This window comes from Parus major, chromosome 1A (assembly GCF_001522545.3).
Source record: "Parus major isolate Abel chromosome 1A, Parus_major1.1, whole genome shotgun sequence".
Lineage (NCBI taxonomy): Eukaryota > Metazoa > Chordata > Aves > Passeriformes > Paridae > Parus > Parus major.
The window spans coordinates 13,578,896-13,601,148 of record NC_031773.1 but is presented as its reverse complement, the minus strand read 5'-3'; the positions used below and the strand labels follow the sequence as shown (position 1 = coordinate 13,601,148).

Sequence of the window (22,253 nt, the reverse complement as noted above, 5' to 3'; positions counted from 1 at the left end):
TGCATATTTTTATGTAACACAAGTTGAAATTAGTTAAAATAAAGCGTTGATCGCTAATAATGTAATCCATATGTAATAATGTATCCATAGCAATATTATTCGAGAATATGGGTGTATATTTTGGCATGCCTCATACATTTATTCAACTTTCATCCAGTGAATTCATGTTCATTAGAAATAAAAATGTTTTCATGGGATTGCTTTAAGTCATTTACTGCAGAGAGCTGCTTTAAGATGTGTGATATTAAGTAGCACAATAATGGCAATGGAACAGAGAACTGCAGGCAATTAATATCTTAAATTTTATGAAATTGAGCTGCTTTTTTTTGAATAATGCCCTATACTTTATTTTTTCTTAGAAATATTATAGGTCACATTGGTGTGTTTGCTATTTTCTGCTACTTTTGCATGTGAGATAAATATAAAGAAATTAATAATTTGTATAAAAATATAATTCAAAAACATATAAATTCATATTTTTTTTAACTTTTTACAAACAAATTATCTTTTCTTTCAGAACTTGAAATGCTTGACTTATTTGGATTTACACAGTAACCGATTTAGCTCTTTCCCAATTTACTTACTGAAAATGAATTGTATTGCAAATCTTGATATTTCGCGAAATGACATTGGACCTTCCTTTGCTTTGGATCCTTGCCTCAGATGTCCAACTCTAAAGCAACTTAATCTTTCATACAATCAGCTGGTGTGCACTCCTGAATTTCTTACAAGTGTTGCTGAAAATCTGGAACAGCTCTTGCTGGAAGGGTGAGTAGCATGAGTAAATGGACTGTAGCACAACAAACGTAAGAGGAAATAAAAGATTTGTCATGCAGAATGATGACTCTTATAGCATGGAAATGATTGTTTAGTCACTAGTGAAACACTGTCATTGTCTTCCAAATGTGTAAATTGCTACAATTTTCATAGTTGGATTGCAAAGTACAAGACATGAGAATGTCTTTGGACCTCGATAGAATCTAATAGCATTGCTGTTCCATTGACATACTAAATATGTTGTAGTTCAGTTTCTTTCTGCTACTGTACTACTAATCCACAGGGCTGTGTAGTCTGACATATTCAACTAGGTCTTCTGTATACACAGTACAGTTTCCACTGTATTTCATATGCTTTAAAGCTTTTTTGGAAGTGATAGTAATATAATTTTGGGTATCGGTATGGGTATATTTTAAATGACAGAATCACATAAAACATGTAGCTTTTTGTTTGCCAGCACTTATTATCATATTTCTTAGTGAGGAAATTCATACCTATGTGGAATTTTTAAGAATGCAATTGGTGATAGCTCTGTAAACTGCAGAGACCATCTCATTCATTTCCTACAGTTCATGCTAAATAAGAGGGTGAACTTTGTTAGTAATACTACCCTGGCAAAACAGTGGATGGATCTTTTATCTCTGTATTTTTGGGATCTTCTGCTTCCTCTTTCTACTGTTCTTTTCCCCAGAATACATTGTATAAAATTATGTACTAGTCCTGAATGGCATTCCATATAGGAATCATTTTTTAAAAATTTTTTTAGGTAGTTAGTTATTCTGTAATTATGATATTGCAAACACATTTTTAGTACACAGGATCTCTCAGAAATGCAACAGCCCTCTTTGTGTGGGATTGAACTCCATTATTTATTATTTAATCAGAAAAATTAAACCTTACAATACATTTTGACACTTGGTCTCCAAATTAATTAAACTGATCCTAGTATCAGTCATGTTGTTCCATGTTGCCACATGTACTAATGTTTTTGCTGACTGGTCAGTCTTTATGTAGATTTTTATTTTTGTTTTACTGGTGTGAGGATGACTTTGTCAGAGCAACACTACTTTCACCTTTTACCTAATAGCTTCTAAATAAAAAATGGATTGTCTTTTTTCTTGTTATCATAGAAACAAAATTTCATGCTTATGTTCACCCCTATGCTTGAAAGACCTGAAAATTTTAAACATTAGCAAGAACAGTATTTCATCCCTTGCTGAGAATGTCTTCATGGGCTGTACAAAACTGGAGCAGCTCAATGCCAGGATGAATGTTCTTGGTAAGTATCTGTGAAAACAGGATTTGCCTTCTGGAAACTATTCCAAGTCACAAAATTCCTCTGCCACCAACATTAGGAGTCTTGGGAGAAGAGAAAAGAGTAATGCCACATGCACTCATCCTTGTTTATATGGTGTCCTGAGCATTAGCTTTTGATCACTGAAGCAGAGGAGTGTGCTTCCAGTCATTTGATCTGACTCACCTAACTCATCTTGTTCCTACATTTGCAATGGATGCTGTAAAAATGATTGAGTGTACTTGAGATTGTACACACTGTTGAGGAAGTTTCAAAGAATAGAAAATCATTCACATTTAGCTTGCAAATCTAGTACTAATACAGATTTAATTTTGTATATATACATGTTTTAATTTTGTTTTAATTTGTGCTGTAATACATAGATGCATGCTGGCTTGTACCAGCAATAGTGTGTCCAGCAGGACCAGGGCAGTGATCGTCCCCCTCAGCACTAGTGAGGCCACGACTCAAATCCTGTGTTCAGTTTTGGGCCTCTCACTTCAAGCAAGACCTTGAGGTGCTGGAGTGAATCCAAAGAAGGGCAGAGGAGCTGGTGCAGGGTCTAGAGCACAAGTCTGATGAGGAGCATCAGGGGGAACTGTAGCACTCCCTACAGCTGCCTGAAAGGAGGCTGCAGCCAGGTGGGGGTCAGTCTCTTCTCCCAAGGAACAGGCAGTAGGACAAGAGAAAATGGCCTCAAGCTGTGCCTGCGGGGTTAGATTGGGTTTTAGGGAAAATTTCCTCACTGAAGGAAGCACTGGAACAGGCTGCACAAAGAAGTGATTGAGTCACAATCTCTGAAGATATTTAAAAAACACATGAATATGTGGCCTTTAAGCTTTTAGTGGTGGAGTTGGTAGTGCAGGGTTAATGGTTGGGCACAATGGTCTTAGAGGTCTTTTCCAACCTAAATGATGCTGTAATTAAGTACTTACTACACTATATCCAGCATTATCTTCAGAACAAGAGTGAATCTTTGATTCAGTTGCCTACATGCAGGTGTCATTTGAGATGCCCTGAATCATCCCCCTGGGCTTACAGCATCTGATCCAGGAAAAGCAGCTCTTCCACAGTTCCTGTGTTTTATCTTTAAACCTTGTGCAGAGAGCTAGGTAGCACACTAACATAAGTTAGAATTTATTCTTTCTTCAAGACATAAAATCTTCCATTTAGAAATTATTGTCACATTATTTCAGAAAGTAACTCTTAGAATTGCATTAAACACAGCCGAACCACTAGACTCATTATTATAAGAATGAATAAGACTGAATGGATAAATAAGAGCAAATAAATCCTAGGTCACATGGGAATCTTTTATATACTTGCAGTACAGTAAAGTGTAAGTAAGATTATTTTGGTGTTTAATGCCACTCGGTGATGAAGGATAAAAATGTATCATTTGTTAAAAGTCAATACATTACTTTTGGCAGTTTAGTTTTTAATAAGCTTTAACAAAAGGGTTCGAACTCTGCCTTTGGTAGGTGAAACATTTTTATGAAAATGATAGACTGACCTTTTAGTCTGTCTAAACTCCAGTCTTAAAAATTATTTAAACCATTTTTAAAAATCATAGAATTAACCTCTTTTTCTGCTCTAGAAAAAATACCTGACTTGTCATCCAGCATAACAAGCTTAAAATTATCCCAGAATTGTTTTAATAATGTTCCAGAAGCAATTCTTCTTCTACCACAGTAAGTTACTCTTTTATTCATTGAAGTCAATGTCAAGTTCTTGATAAAGAAAATCTGATGACAAAATTGTTGTTAGCATGTTTTACTGATTTTTTAGGGAATCCTCACTGGTTGAATGAGAACCTTGTAGCTTTTATACTGGAGACAAATTAGTCACATTTTCTTCATTATTCTGAAAAATTCTGTTCCTCAGATTCAAATCGCTATTGTTGAAAATAGTCCTTGACAGCTGAAGCTGACAATTCTTGCTTGGAATACTAGAATTAATCTCATATTTCCTTGGAACCAACAATAAAAAGATTGTAGCCATTTTTCCTTTTTGAGTTCTGCAGACTTTTGCTCAAGACTACTGAGATTAGTTTTTCACTTCCCAAATAACATGGGGTACTTATTCTCAAAGAAAAACACTTCCTCTAGGAGTTGTGATAAAGATGCATGTGATATTTATTTTGCTATACCTTCAAAGCATTACTTATGTGAAAATTGGACTTCTGCTTTTTTTATAGAAAAATTGCTGACCTTAACAGATCGCTAGAATTAGACTGTGGGGGGAGTGCTTGGAAGGGATGATCCAGTAGGTGTGGGGAGATGTGAGTGCTGAGGGCACCATAGAGAGAGCAGATCCACAGATTTGGGAATTTATATTAATGAAATTAACATGATATTGCACAATTTCAGCATGCTAACATTCACAGCAGATTTAATGGATGTGTTAAAAAAAATCCAGTTTTCAGGTTCTGCATCTCCCAGCTCAGACAAATTAAGGTGTTGTTGCATGCACTTTTGTGTGGTTCATGTTTCACAGTAATGTAAACAGCATATTTGTCCAATAGGTGTAGATGAACTGTGTAATTTCTGCTCATACGTGTATTTGCAAACATATCTACTTGTATTTGGATTTCAGAATCCAAATCCAAATTCCAAAAACTATCTCTTCTGATAGCTAATCTACTTGTTTATTAAAAATTAATACACCTTTGGTTCCAGCTAAGCTGGGTTTTATTTTTTCATTTGCTAACTTCTCTCTTTTTTATTTTCATGCTTTTAGTTTGCGGTCAGTGGATTTAAGCCAAAACAAGATTGTAAACCTGCCTGGACCAATGCACTGGAAATCACTAAATTTAAGGGAGCTGTTATTTAATCATAATCAAATAGATGTCTTGGACTTGAGTGAAAAGGCATGTGCATGGTCTAGGCTAGAAAAGCTACACCTCTCCCACAACAAGTTAAAGGAGGTAAAGCGTAAGATTCTGCCTAAAGAAAATTTAATTGCTTTTCAGTTGAATGCAATTTTAAAATATTCATTTGATTTTCATGTCACCTCTCATACCATTGTACATTGTATTAGTGAAATAGTATGTAAGTGCAAATAGTACTCTATGTGAAGGAAAATTGCTATATTCTATCCAGCTTTTCTGCTGGAATGTATCATATAATCAGCTTGTATACTGAATTATTTATAAAGTCTTTTCTCTCCTACTGTGGGATATTAGGCCTGTTTATTAAAAAAAAATATCTACAGCAGTAAAAATAATACCTAGTTCAGTTAAATAATTACTGTATTTATGTTTCTCATTTTTTTAAACATTTAATTGCCCATTAAATGTTCTTTTATTTAGATTCCTCCTCAGATTGGCTTCCTAGAGAATTTGACTTCTCTGGATGTAAGTCATAATCCTGATCTGAGATTCTTTCCTGATGAAATGGGAAGACTGTCCAAAGTCTGGGATCTTCCTTTGGAAGGACTCCATCTTAATTTAGACTTCAAGCATGTGGGATGCAAAGCCAGAGACATTATCAGGTTTGTTGCCCTATTGTTCTTGAATATTTCTGGTTTGCTTTCTTTTGCAGTAAGCATTGAGAAAGTAACAAGCCGTTTTGAAAAGACATGCTGGTTTGTCATATGAAATCCAGTATGCTACTCTGTGGAAGGTTATGATACCAACACACACAGATAAAATAGATTAGAGTGATTCAGACCATACTAGTATTACCTCTTGAATTTGATGCTTCTGTAAACTGTTCAATAAATGGTGCTTACCGATTATTTGTAATATGTTTATTGTGTTCTGCTGTGCACTGCACAGAGCACTGTTTTGGGGTAATTACAAAACAACAACAACAAAAAAGACATATTCTGAATTAAACCTCAGCTTTCAAATCAGAAATTAGAGTAGACAGTTAAAAGAACAGTAATATCAAAAAGATACTGAAAATTCGAAGAAAATGGTATAGTTCTAGATGTTTCTTTGTTCTTGTGTTCTGTTGATCTTTTTCTCTGTTACACACTTCTGTGAGTTTTGCAATTTTTTTTCTACCAGATTTCTTCAACAACGACTGAAGAAGGCTGTGCCTTATAACAGAATGAAGCTCATGATTGTTGGGAACACTGGCAGTGGGAAAACTACCCTGCTCCAACAACTAATGAAAAGCAAACGAACAGAACTGGGCTCTCCAAAAGCAACAGTAGGCATTGATGTAAAAGACTGGATCATTCAAGGGAAAGGCAAAATGAAGAAGGAGCTTATATTAAATGTGTGGGACTTTGGAGGTATTTCCTGAGTTTATTTTCCTATACTATTGTCTTTTCTAGCTTTTTAATGCATTATTTATTCTTAGAGTCAGCCTGTGGTAATTCAAACTGGGGACAGTAGAGTCACAAACATACACCAAAAGTCCAACAACCACTTATAAATTAGTGAATTCTGTAAATTAGCAACTAATCCCTCAAATTTAATATAAAGCCGCAGGAATTTATCACCAAATGAGGTTTGACCACTCATTTCAACTATAATACTTCAGAATAATCTTTCAGAATAGTAAGAAACTGCTTGTAATCACCAGAAGAATCTTTCATTCAACTCTGTTTCTCCCTTTTGTAGTGCAGATCTCTCTAGGCTCTGCAGTATCACAGGTTTGTAGGGTCACAGACAACACAGCACTTAGGATGGGTCTTTGAACGTTGTGTTTCTGGAAAATTTTCTGAGTTTAGGGGACTATAAAAGCACTTCTAAAATCCAGGGCTATTTAAGGCCATAGAAAAGTTATTTTTAAACAGAGGTCTATCATCATCTACATACAGTCTATCACAATGCATAAGCACAGACCAATGCCATTCGAGCTGGATGTCCAGCTTTAGTTGTAATTTTAAGTGCTTAATTATGTGAATTTATTTTGAAGTTGCTGCAAGTATAGGAGAAAGAAAGGAAGAAGGTAGAAGAAAAGGAAAGAGTGAGGGAGAAATTCAGTATTGGAGTTTTAAAAGAATCACAACCTTTTAAGTTGTCTATGCAGAAACCATGTTTATCCGGTTAAATATTACACTTGATATAAAACCAACATATGTTTTTTAACATTACACTTCAGTCAATCACAGAGGGCCTTCCTAAAATTCATACTTATTATGGCTTCCTGTCAATTTATATACATTTCTGCAAACATTGATTTCATTTGTGAACTTGTGGTCTGGGGGATGTGTTCCTCTGCTTTTTTGTGGTCTGAAGATGTTCAGTCAAGGAAGTACAAAACAATGGAAATTTTTGATCATTAGGACAAGAAGAGTTCTACAGTACCCATCCTCATTTCATGACCCAGAGGGCTTTATATCTTGCTGTTTATGATCTCAGCAAAGGACAAGCAGAGGTGGATGCTATGAAGCCATGGCTTTTTAACATCAAGGTAAGACATACAGAACAGAATTCTTCTTTCCAGGAAGCTGTAGGTGAACAGCAAATTAACCATAAATATTTATATAGGGGAAGAAGGGAAAAAAATATTCAGAAAGTAAGAACAGTAATATTAAACAAGAGCTGAAATACATCATGTATTGGATATGAAAGTAGTTTTAGACATAAAAAGACATGATCAGCACAGTTTTGGACTTAAAATTGTACAAAGTGATGTGCAAAAGAATAGTTTGTATATTCTGGCAATATTTTGAATTTACTGATAAAAATAAGAATGGAGTTGTATTAAAAAAAATAATGAGTTAAACTTGCATTTTTCTTTTACACCAGTAAAAATGTTGGGGAAGTCAGAATTAGACTAATTTAAAACTGACTAGATACAGGCTTGAAATCATGCTATTAAGTGTATGCTTAGTATCATATTATTAATAGGAATTATTCCAGAACTATGGTAGGGAATTGACTTGAGAATATGCCTGTATATTTTTCATTTTTCTGAAGTGTTTATTTCCATTTATGGAGCCATTCCATGTTGAGTGAGCATTACTTGTCTTTTCTTTGTGTGGGATGCTTAGCCATGACTGGGAAATACACTCACATAAAGAGTTTGTTTACTGATCCTGTTGATGAACTTGTCTTTTTAACTCTTTTCACCTTGGGCAGTGATACAGACACAGCGTTACAATCAGAATAGTGTTGATGAAAATCACTTCTGATGTGTTCTTTGCTATGCAGTACTTGCTGATGTTTCACTACTGCCTTGTTCCAATGACAGCTAGCAAAGTACCATTTCTTTTGGCTTTTCCATTGTTTTGGATGGTCTTAATAAATAATGTCCCTCTGTTTTACTGCCAATAGTGTTAATCTGCAAAGAATGAAATACAGATGTACACTCCTTCCATTTAGAAAAAGCTGATTTTTTAATATTTCTGTTTTGAAATAGACAGCTCTCTGAATGTTTCACTAAATTGATCACATTTTATATGAATATAAAACAATAAAATCAACATCACTATTGAGTTAATCGATAGTATGGATCTCACTGACAGGCTCGAGCATCAACATCCCCTGTCATCCTTGTTGGCACTCATTTGGATGTTTCTGATGAAATGCAACGTAAGGCCTGCATGAGTAAAATTACTAGAGAGCTGTTGAACAAGCGAGGCTTCCCAGCAATCCAGGATTACCACTTTGTCAATGCTACCGAGGAATCTGATTCCATTGTCAGACTTCGGAAAATCATCATAAAGGAGAGTCTTCACTTCAAGGTAGGCCACATGCTGGTTTTAATGTTGAAAACATTAAAAAACTTTTTTTACTTAAGTGAATGCATTTTTGAACATTAATGTGTAGTTAAATAAATTTTATGTGTGATCATAAAGTCATATTACCTTATATAAAATGTTACACACAGCAGAATAATGAAGGAAAATTGCCAGGCTTGTTTTAATTTGATTTTCTTACCAAAAAATCAACTTATTAAAAAACACAGCTAAGTTCTGTTTTCAAGCACTAAGGCCATAAATCAAGTATTTAATTAAAAATGAGCCTCTTTGTCTTACAAAGAAATTTAATTAAAAGCTTGGTTTCTTGGGTGACATCATGTAATTACAGTAACTATTGCAAAATTTCAGGGCACAGGAAATAAGATATTGTAGTTTGGGAAATAAGATATTGGTTGGGAAAACCAACCAATTTTCCATTTACTGATTTCATTTTACATAACATGAAACTATTTCTGTAAACAGGAAAGTGAATTAAACTAGGAAAAGAAGATCCTGTGGGGGCTGAGTGATCCTCCTGGATTGGAATATCTGTACTTGTAATTCTGTTGTCTCCAAGGTCATCCCAACTCATTCCCTGCTATAGCCTTAGCCACAGCATGATGCCCTCAGTGTGAGTGAAGAGATCAGCCCAGGCATGGAGCTTATAGAAAGACAGAATCTCATCTGTGACAAAGGATATACTTTTTTTTCTTTTTTTTTTAATTTATGCAACACATTTTTCATTTATGTCCTGAAACATTAAAGAGAAAAGGTGACGTCCTGTGCTACTTAAATCAATGGCAGAGCTTCATAAATCATTCCAGAACCCAAATTTCTTTCAAATGACTGCTTGGAAGTTTTTATAGAGCAAATGAAGTATTTATGACTAGCCTCACACCAATGGTGTTGCAAATGAGTTCAAGTGTACACACCTCTCTTGGTTCTTTCAGGAATTAGCAACTTAGCCATATCCAAAATCTCCTTAACTTCATTCCACAGTGCAAAGAACAGCTAACCAGTCCTAAATGGCAAGGAGGTGCCTCTTCAAGCGAAATGGGTTAATTCTTCTTCTCATACGTCCAGTAGGCATAAATAGAGCTGGTGTTTTTATGTGGCTCTATGTCCCACCATACTTCCTCAACACTCCAGAGACGTTCTGCTTTCTGAAAAATGTTTTTCCTTTAATGTCTGCATCTCTTGAGACTATGACTTAAACTGATGTTTATACTTCCACACAGATGTAAGGTGGCCTGAAGGAAATGAGATAATTACCGTAAATGACATAGGTGGTTTGTGAAAGGAATGTTACAAGATATCTACTTAGAGGTTAGACAAAGTGAATTAAGTATTTAGCATTGTCATGAAGTACTCTGAAGTCTTTGAAATTACAGAAGGTTCTAATTTCATCTGCACAAGTACCAATTATATTTTTGACACATTAAAAACATCACAGTGCATTGGTGAGAGAATGATTGCAGTTAAGAAGCCAGTTTGTAAATATTGGGAAACTTGTTTCCTATTTCCTCAGAAAGGTTAGTAGATCAGCACGCATGGAGAAAAGAAAACCTGACTGGGTACTAGTGATTACCAAATATCAAAGGAACAGAGGCTCAGGAAACAGGCACAAAGCACCCATTTGTGTCACTCATGTGGCTAAATTTATTTCATTCTACTCTTTTGTCCACTGACTGCCAACAGTGGAGACTTAATCAAGCTACTACCCTCTTCCCCCCAATTTACCTAAAAACACAGCTAGAGATATTGCATATTACAAGAACTATAGGGTTTTTTTATTAATTTGTCTATTGTTTTGTCTTAACTGAAGATGTATATCATTTGCTCATACAGTGAATATTGTCTTTTTATTTTGAACCAAAGCTTCTCTTTGAAATAATGTCTTCTGAGAAACCTCCTTTATTTATTATGTACAAGTAATATGGAAATATTTTCTTCTCTGAGTATTTATTTATAGAAAGACATTATAATTCTGAAAAAATAATTACTTATGTCTACCTTTATTGACCATGTTAGTCAATAAATGAGTGTTCCTGTTCTTTTCTGCTACTATTGAGTGGACATACACTTTATATCTTAGTTTTATTTTATGCATTTCACATGAATAAATTAACACATTTAATATTATTATTCCTAATTTTACAGATCAGAGATCAACCAGTAGTTGGTCAGCTAATTCCTGACAGCTACCTGGAGCTGGAAAAGAGAATTTTGCTGGAACGTAAAAATGTCCCAGGGGAATTTCCTGTAATTGATCAGAAACGCTTGCTGGAACTGGTTCAGGAAGGCCAGTTACAGCTGGATGAAAATGAACTCCCTCATGCAATTCACTTTCTGAATGAATCAGGTAAAATATTCTCTTTGATGTGTGTTTGTTAGCACTTTGCTTTAAATCTGCAGCTGATAGATCTGTACGTGTTTTTAAGTCTTTCACAAGGTTGCCACAAAATGGTAAGCTGAAGTGTCTAAGTTTGGGTAACACTAGTTTGTTAAACCACAGTGTTAGGAAGGGAATTCCATGGCTTGAAGGATCAGTACTGTAACAGTTTATATCTCTTGCTCTCTCTTACCCCTCCATGAAAACGTTCTACTGCTGGTTAGGCAGCACAGTTGCTGAAGAAAGGTGCAATTGCTCCAATAGCTCAAATAGAATAGTGGTCAGAGGAACACATGTAACAGCTTATCTCAGTACAGTATTGACTTCCTAAAATTAAATAATAAACCACACAGAGCTTAGCAAAGAAAACAAGTCACATTAAAAATCTAACAAAAAGTCTGAAAATAAAGGTAAAGCTGAGCAAGTCATGCTTGCATTCTACTGTTTTGAGATACTGACATAAATATAGCTGTATTTGTTATTTAAATTCTTTATACCAAATCATATAATAAAAATAGCCCAGAGTGGAGTGCTTACTTTGCTTAATATTGATCTTGAGCAATGCATTGCTAATTACAGTATTCTTTGTGCAGGTGTTCTTCTTCATTTCCAAGACCCAGCACTACAGCTAAGAGATCTGTATTTCGTAGATCCAAAGTGGCTGTGTAAAATCATGGCACAGGTCAGACTGATTACTTTTTGTGTATACATTTATGGTACATTTTTCCCTGTCTAAAGCCACTGTAACTCATCAGTGTTCCTTCTTCACCATTTCTTTCTTGTTTCATGATCTAGAATTTTCTCAAGACCCCCATTTTTTTACCTGGTTCTTTCTGTCTGTTGCTTTCTGGACAACTGACTGTGTCATTGCTTGTCTGTTCTTGCATTGTAATGTCCAATATAATTTAAACTCCAATGGACACAAGAATACATGTAGAATAGAAAATCCCCACAGATGCAAGGTAATCCTGCAATATGTTGCCACAGGTTGGGATGAAAGCTGGAACTTTGGGCTAAAGGCTGTAAGAAGGGGAAAGAATTGTAATTGTATGCTAGGTACAGATGGCAGAGAAAAGTGAGTGGGTAAGGAGCTGGAATGGGAGAGCAGCAGACTGACTGCTTAAGTGAGACTATCATCGAAATATTGTTCTAGAAACACTCTCAAAATTTATTATATATATCAGATTTTCTAACCTCTTTCATTAGAAACTTCATTAGAAACTTTCATCTAATGATGAATGTACACCTGAAATTGTTTCACTTTTTTTAAAAGATTCTGATGGTGAAAGTTGAAGGCTCTTCTAAATACCCTAAGGGAATTGTAAAGCGTTCAGATGTGGAAAAATTCCTTTTGAAGAAGAGCAAGTTCCCTAAAATCTATATGTCACAATATTTTAAACTTCTGGAAAAATTTCAGATTGCTTTGCCATTAGGAGAGGACCAACTACTAATCCCAAGCAGGTAAGCAAGGAGCTAAAGTCACAAATGACAGCCATAAAGATAGATCAAAATAGAAACCTCTCATCAGGATAACTAGTTTTACTGATCATCAGAGCAATTTTTGGTACATGAAAGCATGATATACTCTTTGCATATTACATTTAGTAAATACTTTCAGAAGAGATGTGTTAAGCTGATCTTGTAGCAGATAAACCTTACGTTGTATCAGTATGGTGGGTAAATGGAAACTATAAATGATAGAATACTTTAAGAGAATAGCACTTCTTTTACAATTACCATACTTCAAGACTACAGCAAGGAGATTATAATTTAGTGTCACACAGATATTTATTGCAATACAAAAGATAATAATTTCCATAACCTATTTGTGTGAAGTGAGAACCACAGACGAGTTACTCAGAGGCAGTATCTCCTTCAAAAAGTGTAGATACTAAATGTGGTGACAAAAAAAGTGTCATGACTTTGACTTTTGTTTTATCTGAAGCAGATAACTCAGTTTTTCTGCCTCAGTTACAGATTTCCCTAATGTGTTCAGTAGTATTTATGCTGCCAAATGGAGAGAGTGTTGCATGGCTGCACTGATTAGGATTTTTATGTCCTTCAAAGCCCTGGGTTAGGAAGGTTTTATCTGAATGTCTAACCTGCCTTATGTATGTCTCAGATTTTCCTCATATTCACATTAAATATCTGATGATCTGTGAGGTGCTGTTGGGTTTAAATTACAGTCAGAACTTCACTTTGACACAAGCAAGGAGAATAAACAAATACACTATCTGTTAGCTCCCTGACCAACAGAATCATGCATTCATTAATAAATAATGCATTTTACATGATAAATAATATATGTCATTAGCTCAGATATATCATCAAATACTGTCTTAATATTTTTATTCTTTCAGTTTGTCTGATCACAGACCTGTTATAGAGCTTCCCCACTGTGAAAACTCAGAAATTATCATCAGACTTTATGAGATGCCATATTTTCCTATGGGATTTTGGTCCAGGCTGATCAACAGGTTGCTTGAGATATCACCTTACATGCTGTCAGGAAGAGGTACAAATCTTTATCTTCAAAAGGAATAGTGTGCAAGTTTGCCTTGAATGCCAACACCTGCATGTTAAAGCTTTAGTCCCCAGCACTGTTTTACTTTAGCTAAATTCTGAACACTTGTAAGAAAAAGAGTGGTCATTTATGTAACAGAAGTATCCAGGAACAGATAGTGCCTGGTCTTCAGAGTGGTATGCAAGAGAAGGTAAAGGTTGGAAGTGGTCCATTTCTCTCCTTCACATTCTAGAGATAGGGGAAATCCTCATGTTTATGCAATATTGCTATTTGCTTCCACAAAAAATACAGGAAGGGATATGTCTTCCACACAGAAAAACAAACTGCTTCTCTTCAGGTTCATTATTTCTCACTTTATTTAAGTCTCAAAGCTTTGTATATATCAGAAGGAGGGGAAATGCCTTTACTTTTTTCTAAGAATTCCATGCTTTCACATGCTAATAATATTTTACAAATATTACTTGTAAATGCCTACTGTCCTGGCATTCAAGTTTCTTCTGAGCATCAAATTCCAGTTGCATCCTGCTATTTCATGAGTATGTGACAGGAAAAATTTATATCACAGCTTTTTCCATATTTTGCCTGAGATACTCTGTGCTTGAACCTGAATGTACCTAAGCATTTCTGTAATGCCTACCTGCTGCACGACTTACCATCTGATTAAATACATTTTGTAAGTATTCTTCTGCAGCTGAGCACAAGTTGACATATATTTAATTTTTGTGGAGCTATGCTGCCTGCAAGGTTGTAGCCTCTATTTTGTTTGGGTAGGTATAACCCTGCAATCATAACTATATATTCAGAGTACCATGAAATATTCTGAATATTTTAAAATTTACATTCATATTGGATATCAGACTTTTAATCTAATTTTTTATTTTCTAGAGCGAGCTCTTCGTCCTAATAGAATGTACTGGAGACAAGGCATCTACTTGAACTGGTCTCCTGAAGCTTATTGTCTGGTGGAATCAGCAGTATTTGACAACAACCCAGACAGTTTTTTGAAAATTACAGCACCTTCTTGCAGAAAAGGTTAATTATTCTTGAGCCTGAATTTTGCTCCAGTTTGATTGCAGCTTGGCATTTTGGTTTGTTGTGCTTTTGCCTTTGGAATATAAAGTTTATCTTTGCAATTAAAAGTATGGTAGATTGGGTCTGTAATTTCCCTCTTTTTGTTTCTTAAAGGGTGCATTCTTTTGGGGCAAGTTGTGGATCACATAGATTCTCTTATGGAAGAATGGTTTCCAGGTTTGTTGGAAATAGATGTGTGTGGTGAAGGGGAAACACTGTTGAAGAAATGGGCTCTGTACAGCTTTCAAGATGGTGAAGAACACCAAAAAATACTGCTTGATGACTTGCTTAGGAAGGCTGAAGAAGGTATATATTTATGCCATTTGAGGTATATAGAGGTACACTTGTATCTACCCAAATACTGTGCAACATCCCCTTTATAGCATTTGGGTACTTCATGCTATTTAAGAATGTTTCACTTCTGTAATAAAACATTACAGTGTAAATCAAAAGCAACTTGGGAGGTTTTTTATGTGAGAGCTATCTAGTATATATAAGTATAGAATATGAAATAGATTGCATCTATTCTGTGTAGTTACATAAAAATAGCAATAATGGAAAGAATAATTTTGTCTTAATACTGATAATGCAGCTTCAATCTTGGAACTGAATCCAGAAGACAGTAAAACTAATACTTGATCTCTTGGTTGGATCACATAGCACAGTAATTTAAAAAACAATATTCAGTATGGCATTCTACATACTAACAGCATTCTTTCCTTTTACAGACAAAAAAATGATCTCTTGGTTAGTTTAGTGGTGTTACATAGCAGCAAATGTTTTCACATTTGATTGGTACATATATAGAACTTTGAAAACACTTAAACATGTAAGAGCCAAAAATTTGAATGGCAAGCTTAATTAGTATGTATGTCTGTGTGTATGCATATATAGATATATGTAAGCACATATATGAATCTAATTTTAGGTACATTGATCTTATGAATTCTTGGAGATCCTTATGCCTTTCAGTGCTTTTTCAGTGATGCCTACCCTTCCTTTCTTTTTCATTTTCTCTTTCATTTTTCTAAGGTGATCTTTTGGTAAATCCAGACCAACCAAGACAGACCATTCCAATTGCTCAGATTGCTCCTGATCTGATACTGGCTGATTTGCCTAGAAATATTATGTTGAACAATGATGATCTGGAATTTGATGAAGCTCCTGAATTTCTCTTAGGTAAGCATTATTGTGTGGTGGGGTTTCTTAACAGAAATTATGCAAACAACTCTATTGAAGTTAGTTCTGCAACATATGAAAAGCATTTTAGAGATTTCTTTTCTGAAGAAATGTATTATTTTAAGGTATTCTGAATTTCAAATTATTGAGTTTTGAATTTTCCATTAACTTGTGCACTAGGACACTGGTTTTTATGTGTTTAGTTTACTGATCATGAATCTTAACACAGTAGATGATCAACATATTTTAAAACTGAACTCTTTCAGCTATTATGTTGGACAAATTGTTATCCCTTTTTTATAATGCTCTTCAATTTTATTGTTCAAAAGGTGATGGTGGGTTTGGATCTGTGTACCGTGCATCCTATGGTGGTGAAGAGGTTGCTGTAAAGATTTTCAATAAACATACTTCCCTCAGGCTCCTAAGACAAGTAAGAAATACTGCCTTTTGTTCTCTAGTGCTGCTCTTGGAATACCAACCCTAGTGAAGAGTTCTAAAAGTTTAAGTAAATTGCAAGTCCTCACTCCAAAACATTTACTTCAGATATAGAGATTATGCTATTTGCACTGTTTCATCTGATTTTACCCTTTACAGGAGCTTGCAGTGCTTTGTCACCTTCACCACCCCAGTTTAGTGTCTTTGCTGGCTGCTGCAATCCGTCCCCGGATGCTGGTGATGGAATTGGCCCTCAAAGGATCTCTTGATCGTTTGCTTCAACAAGACAATGCAAGTTTAACTAGAACACTTCAGCACAGGATAGCTCTACATGTAGCAGATGGCTTAAGGTAAATGTGACTTCTGCATTGCTGTAGAAAGAGGATATAGCTTCAAAGATGTTATACTGCAAATGAAAAGCTTCTGTTCTCTCACATCTCAGGCAGAATATTTCCTGGGTCAGACAAATGCTTGTATTTTTATGGTTGATTGGCTGATATGTAATATATACTTTCATCACCTGGATTTTTTCCTGCTAATAAGTGATACTCATATGAATAGAGAAATTGCAAGACTGGGTACAGTTTCCATGTGGCTGTTAATTTCATGCTGAAATGTCAAAGAAGTTCATTTAGTGCATTTTTCAAGTTCTGAAAGTCCATGAATCACCTCACCTCATTGCAGTGTGACTTTAAAATTACAAAACCTGCAAGAGAGTTAAGCTTAAGGTTCTAGGATGCATTTTCAAACTATCAGTGACTCTTCAGATGAAACTTGATACTAAAATACAATGCAATGGTACTAAAATACTGGCACAGTGCAATGGTACTAAAATACCAAAATGCAGTGTAAACAGTAAATAGTATTTGAGAACAATTCTAAAGTCATTATCCAGAAAGGCTGTGTCATGTTGGTGATGTTGACATTTTTAACACAGTATTTCATGTGTGAAAGCACAGTTTACTGTTGTGGGAATAATGCACTCAGTGTGTGTATACAGATGCATCCCTAACTTATGAATGCTTATAAATAAATATTTTTTGATTACTAGGTACCTGCATTCAGCAATGATTATCTACCGTGATTTAAAGCCTCACAATGTGTTGCTCTTTACCTTATATCCCAATTCAGCTGTTATTGCAAAAATAGCTGACTATGGCATTGCCCAGTATTGTTGCCGAATGGGAATAAAAACCTCCGAAGGCACACCAGGTATGGAGATATGATTTGATTTAAAGTCTATTATGTCCAAAAATAGCTAATATATTTTTCATGAAGTCTGTAAGAAGTAACTCAAATCTATATTCTAGTCAAAAGTCCCAAAAAGTAGTCCTAATCATATTACAAGTTGTGACGCCAGATTTATACCTCTTGGCCTTTCCACCTGGTCATGTTTTAACACCTTTTAGAAGAATCAAGAGGTATATTAAAGGTTTAAGAAGAAGAAATTAAATTACATGTATTCATAATAATTTTTGTCTTGTTTTAATATGGTTATTGTGATATTGAAATTACACTACTAAAATATTTTGTTTTAATTTCCAGTAATGAGTGTGTAAGTCTTAATTTTTTTTAGAGGCAATAAATATCTTCACTGTTCCCCAACTTTAGCAAGAACCTATTAGCATCCATTCTAAAGCAATGAACAAATCAACCACTTTGGAAAGTTCCTCTAGGTCTTGTAAACTGTGCTTGAGAATGTCACTTGTTAAATATTATACCTTCAATTAAAACTGCAGGCTTGTGCTTGACTTTCAGAATTCATTGATAAAGTAATTATTTTTTATTAACAGGGGCAGGAGCTGTGTTACTGATGTACTATCCCTTTTCTTTATACCTACTGTTGATATTTTTGGACATCTGCCAAAAAGCTATTGCCAGCCCAGAAATAGTTTGATGTTTTTCCTTGCACTTCCTGTGTCATTTTTATCAATAATTTACTTTTTAAAGTACAAAGATGGCTTCATCTTGATATGAGGCATACTTATTAATGAGTGATTTATTTGCAGGATTTCGAGCGCCAGAGGTTGCCAGAGGAAATGTTATTTACAATCAGCAAGCTGATGTTTATTCATTTGGCTTGCTGCTTTATGACATTTTAACAGGAGGAGGTAGAATAATGGAAGGCTTGAAGTTTCCAAATGAATTTGATGAACTAGCAATACAAGGAAAATTACCAGGTATGCCTTGTTCCTAAAAGTTTTAGCATTTGTCCTGCCTCTTCCAGAAATAGCATATCTTACGGGTTACATTGTATCTAACAGTTATCATAGAAGGAGACTTTGAAAAATATAACATTCTTCATATTCCTTCTGCATTACAATTTGTATTTATTGGCTGCTGGAAGGAAGATTAAACAGGCTATCAGGCTGGACATGATGTCATCATTTGGACAATGTAACTCAGGACAATGTAACTTTGGGCCACTTCTGCCAAAGTGTCAAGAGCTGTTGAATTTTTATAGCACTGCAAGCTTAATGTCTGGTGTTCTTATTTATTGCCCAGAAATAGTGGGTATACTCATGAAACTTTCTTTAAGGAATGTTTTGCTCCATTTAGGAAAGAGCAGCATCACTCAGTCTGGCATGGCTTCTCCATTATGAGAGACAGAGTGTTCACACATTTTCTGCTCCTGAAGGTGAACAGTCTAGTTCTAAGCTCCGACAGTTTCTTCCCCCTTCCTAAAGAGGATATCCCAGGAGCTGATGACTGAGTATCTCTTAAATGCAGCTGTATTGAGTGTATTATAAGCCCTGTGGAATAATTGAGGTATTCGTTTCTGGAGATAGTACAGTTCCATCCACCTACACTCATCATTTCTTTATTTCCACCATAAGAGGGGCTAGCTGTTCTCATAAGCAAACAGTGCCTGTCTTTTGCTGCACTGAATATGTTCATTTGCAGGTATCTATCACTAATGTTACTGTCTGTCTGTCTGAGGGAGGACTGGAATATTTGCTGTGGATTATGATGAACTAAAAGGAAAAGCAATACAGGCACCATCAGGAATGATTTGTTCTCAGAGAGTTCAGCAGCTATAGTTATAAGATACGTATTCCAAGCACTAAGTGGGAATTTAAACTTCCATATCTTGCAAATGCTATATGGAGTTGTTTATCTGTTTGCTGTATCTTTTACTGTAAGTTCCCCTCTATTCCCTATACTCAGAAGAATAAATGTGGAAAACAGTGTTTACAGGAATTTGAAAGACTGAACTGACATACCCTTGAATGGTCAGCATTAATGGAAACACAACCCATGTATATTTGCAATTCAGTCCCAGGCACACGGAAGATAAGAGAAAGATAAAGCAAAATCCATTTGCTTTAATTGCTATTAATTAAAAGGAGACTAGTTCTAGCATTATATGCTCTAGCATATAATGGTAGATGAGCAATTCCAAGCTGTTCATGCTGACATTTTACCTAAGAATATGATACTTCTTAGAGCAGCTCAGTAAGAAGTTAGATGAATTCTAAAAATAAGAAAGTTATTTAGAACTATGGTAAATGCTGGTTAATAAGTTATATAATTTTACATTCTAGATCCTGTCAAAGAATATGGGTGTTCTCCCTGGCCTGAAGTTGAAAATTTAATTAAAAAGTGTTTGAAGGAAAATCCTCAGGAACGACCAACATCTTGCCAGGTATTACTTAGTATATTTATTTGCTTTTTATGATAGATGGCAGTACAAAGTTGTGGTTTCTGAAAAGGAATCAGGCATTAAGTTAATGAGAAGCACACGTTTCTTTCTGTTGTTCTTTTCTCCAGTGGAAACTGCCATGAAATATTGCCTGCTCTTGCCATCCGGAATAAACTGTTCCATTGAAATCTACCAACCCCATGTTCTAGCTCACTGTTTTCTCTGTGTTGCTGTGTAGCAATTGTAGTGAAACACAATTCAGATTACTTCTTGGTATTTACTAGAGCTATGCAAGAAGGACTTTGTTAAATCAGTGCACTTACACACTGCTCTGTGGCAATACAAGTGACCAGGCCTGCTGAGATACTTCGTCCGTATCTAAAAAATTATACTATCCATTGCTTATTATTTATGGATCAACAAGCCATAGTTGTTACCATGGGCATGCTGTGGCTTTCTTTTTAGGTTTATGAGATCCTGAATTCTGCAGAGCTTATCTGTTTGATGAGGTATGTTTCAATACCCAGCACATCTACAGCAGAGTGCATGGTGGCTGCCAATCAAAGCTGCAAGAAGGCAGGAGTCTGGATAGGCAATGGGAACACAGAAAAGGCACAGCTTTCATTTGTTAACCTGAACACAGATGGACATACTTGTGAGGTATGTGGGAAAGTTGACATTTATTCTATTTGTTCTGGCAGACAGATGTATTTCAGAAAAATTAATTGCATTTTTACAGCAGGATATTACTTCTGGAAAGCTGAGTTTTGAGAGAACAAAGATTTTAGTGAGTGAGTCATTGTATCCATGAAATGAAGTAGAAAAGCAGTTGCTATTTACTCTCTTCCTGTTATCCAACCTGAACTTTCTCATAATACTGTCTTTCCACTACTGGATTGCTTTCTTCTACTGAGGCAGAAACTTTGTAGCATGGAGACCACACAAAGGAGTTAATAGGCAGACCTTGATATCTCTAACTCCTTTTAACAATTCAGGTTGTCTCTTAACAACTTCTCCCTTCCTAAAAATGCCATCTCCTTGTGCCACTTTGGTGATGCCATCCAGCTCTTTTCATTTGATTTTGGTACATCTCAATCCTGTCCCATCAGCAAAGGGGAAAGCTTTTACCCAGGACTGATGTGCTGTGATGAATATATGTTCCAGAATTGAGCATGATTCATCATCGAAGTTGTTTCAGTTCTATTTCCATCTGCCATCTCTTGACCGTGATACATCTGAATGGGTTGTTTTTCTAAAAATAAAATGAGATAAAGAAATACTGGCCAGTATTTTTATTGTTAGCAATTAGTATTGCAGTAGTTCCATTTTTCAGTTCTCTGATGGCTTGAAGATCTTGATTAAAATAAAAAGAGTACCTTTTTTGTCAGCATTCAGCTGAGAGATTTTCCTGTGTACTGTTTGAGGGGTCCTTCCCAGCACATTGAAGAAAGGTGGCCCTGTTGGTGATGTATGCTGCTAATAGGGAATTAGATTTCTTAAAGGGGAAGTTAGGCCAAAGTTCTGTCCAAAGTCCAGGAAGATTGTGCTATATTTTTATCATCAGTAATTTACTAGCATTTACGATTACTGAAATCATGACCAAGTTGTTTTTCTTCTTCTTTTCTGACTCAGGATATTGCAGACAGTAAAATTATAAGTTTGGCCTTAGTGACTCTTCCTACTGAGAAAGAAAACTGGATTGTAGCAGGAACCCAGTCTGGTTCTCTGTGGGCAGTTAACACAGAAGATGAAACAAGAAGGCATCGTCTGCAGAAAATGTCAGATTCTATCACTTGTTTATACTGCAATTCTCTTTCAAAGCAAAGGTATAAATGAATTTTAAATGTTTTTTGAAATGTTTTTAAATGTTTTGGGTTACATTTTGAAAATACTGTGAAACTAAGGTGTTCAGAAAATTACATCTGTACACTCTGCACTTTTGTTCTGATAACTCCTTGTTTTGCCTGTGTTTCCACTTAATTTTGCACCCAGTGCAACTGGGGACTACATTCATGATCACAGAGGTTGTGTTTCCTTTTAGCATTGAATTGAATATTTGAAATACTAGAGATTTCTCATTTTAATTTTTCTTACCTGATTCAGGTATTTCTAGAATTAATTATCTTATTTTATTTCAGCAAACAGAGGAATTTCTTCTTGGTAGGCACAGCTGATGGCAGGCTGGCAGTTTTTGAAGACAGAGCAGTAAAGGTAGACTTGTTCTTTTCTGTCTGTTCTACAGTATGTTATCAGCAATATCTAAAGCAGCTACCAAGAGTAGCTTTATTTCATGCCA

At 35.3% G+C, this 22,253-nt stretch overlaps 1 protein-coding gene across 6 annotated transcripts in view; it reads left to right on the top strand.

The window, feature by feature from the left end:
• Positions 1 to 22,253, top strand: part of LRRK2 (leucine rich repeat kinase 2) — a 62,293-nt gene that overhangs the window by 31,788 nt on the left and 8,252 nt on the right. For 5 of the 6 annotated variants that reach the window (XM_015627065.2, XM_015627070.2, XM_015627069.2 and 2 more), the window contains 23 exons: positions 518 to 768; positions 1,908 to 2,056; positions 3,669 to 3,762; positions 4,811 to 4,997; positions 5,382 to 5,563; positions 6,084 to 6,313; positions 7,313 to 7,440; positions 8,498 to 8,716; positions 10,874 to 11,075; positions 11,699 to 11,787; positions 12,379 to 12,566; positions 13,466 to 13,620; positions 14,515 to 14,661; positions 14,815 to 15,006; positions 15,733 to 15,879; positions 16,209 to 16,309; positions 16,474 to 16,664; positions 17,366 to 17,526; positions 18,324 to 18,494; positions 19,860 to 19,960; positions 20,423 to 20,617; positions 21,590 to 21,783; positions 22,096 to 22,168. In XM_015627065.2, the coding sequence (XP_015482551.1) occupies positions 518 to 768; positions 1,908 to 2,056; positions 3,669 to 3,762; positions 4,811 to 4,997; positions 5,382 to 5,563; positions 6,084 to 6,313; positions 7,313 to 7,440; positions 8,498 to 8,716; positions 10,874 to 11,075; positions 11,699 to 11,787; positions 12,379 to 12,566; positions 13,466 to 13,620; positions 14,515 to 14,661; positions 14,815 to 15,006; positions 15,733 to 15,879; positions 16,209 to 16,309; positions 16,474 to 16,664; positions 17,366 to 17,526; positions 18,324 to 18,494; positions 19,860 to 19,960; positions 20,423 to 20,617; positions 21,590 to 21,783; positions 22,096 to 22,168 (3,747 nt within the window). The other variant, XM_015627072.3, reaches the window with a different exon arrangement.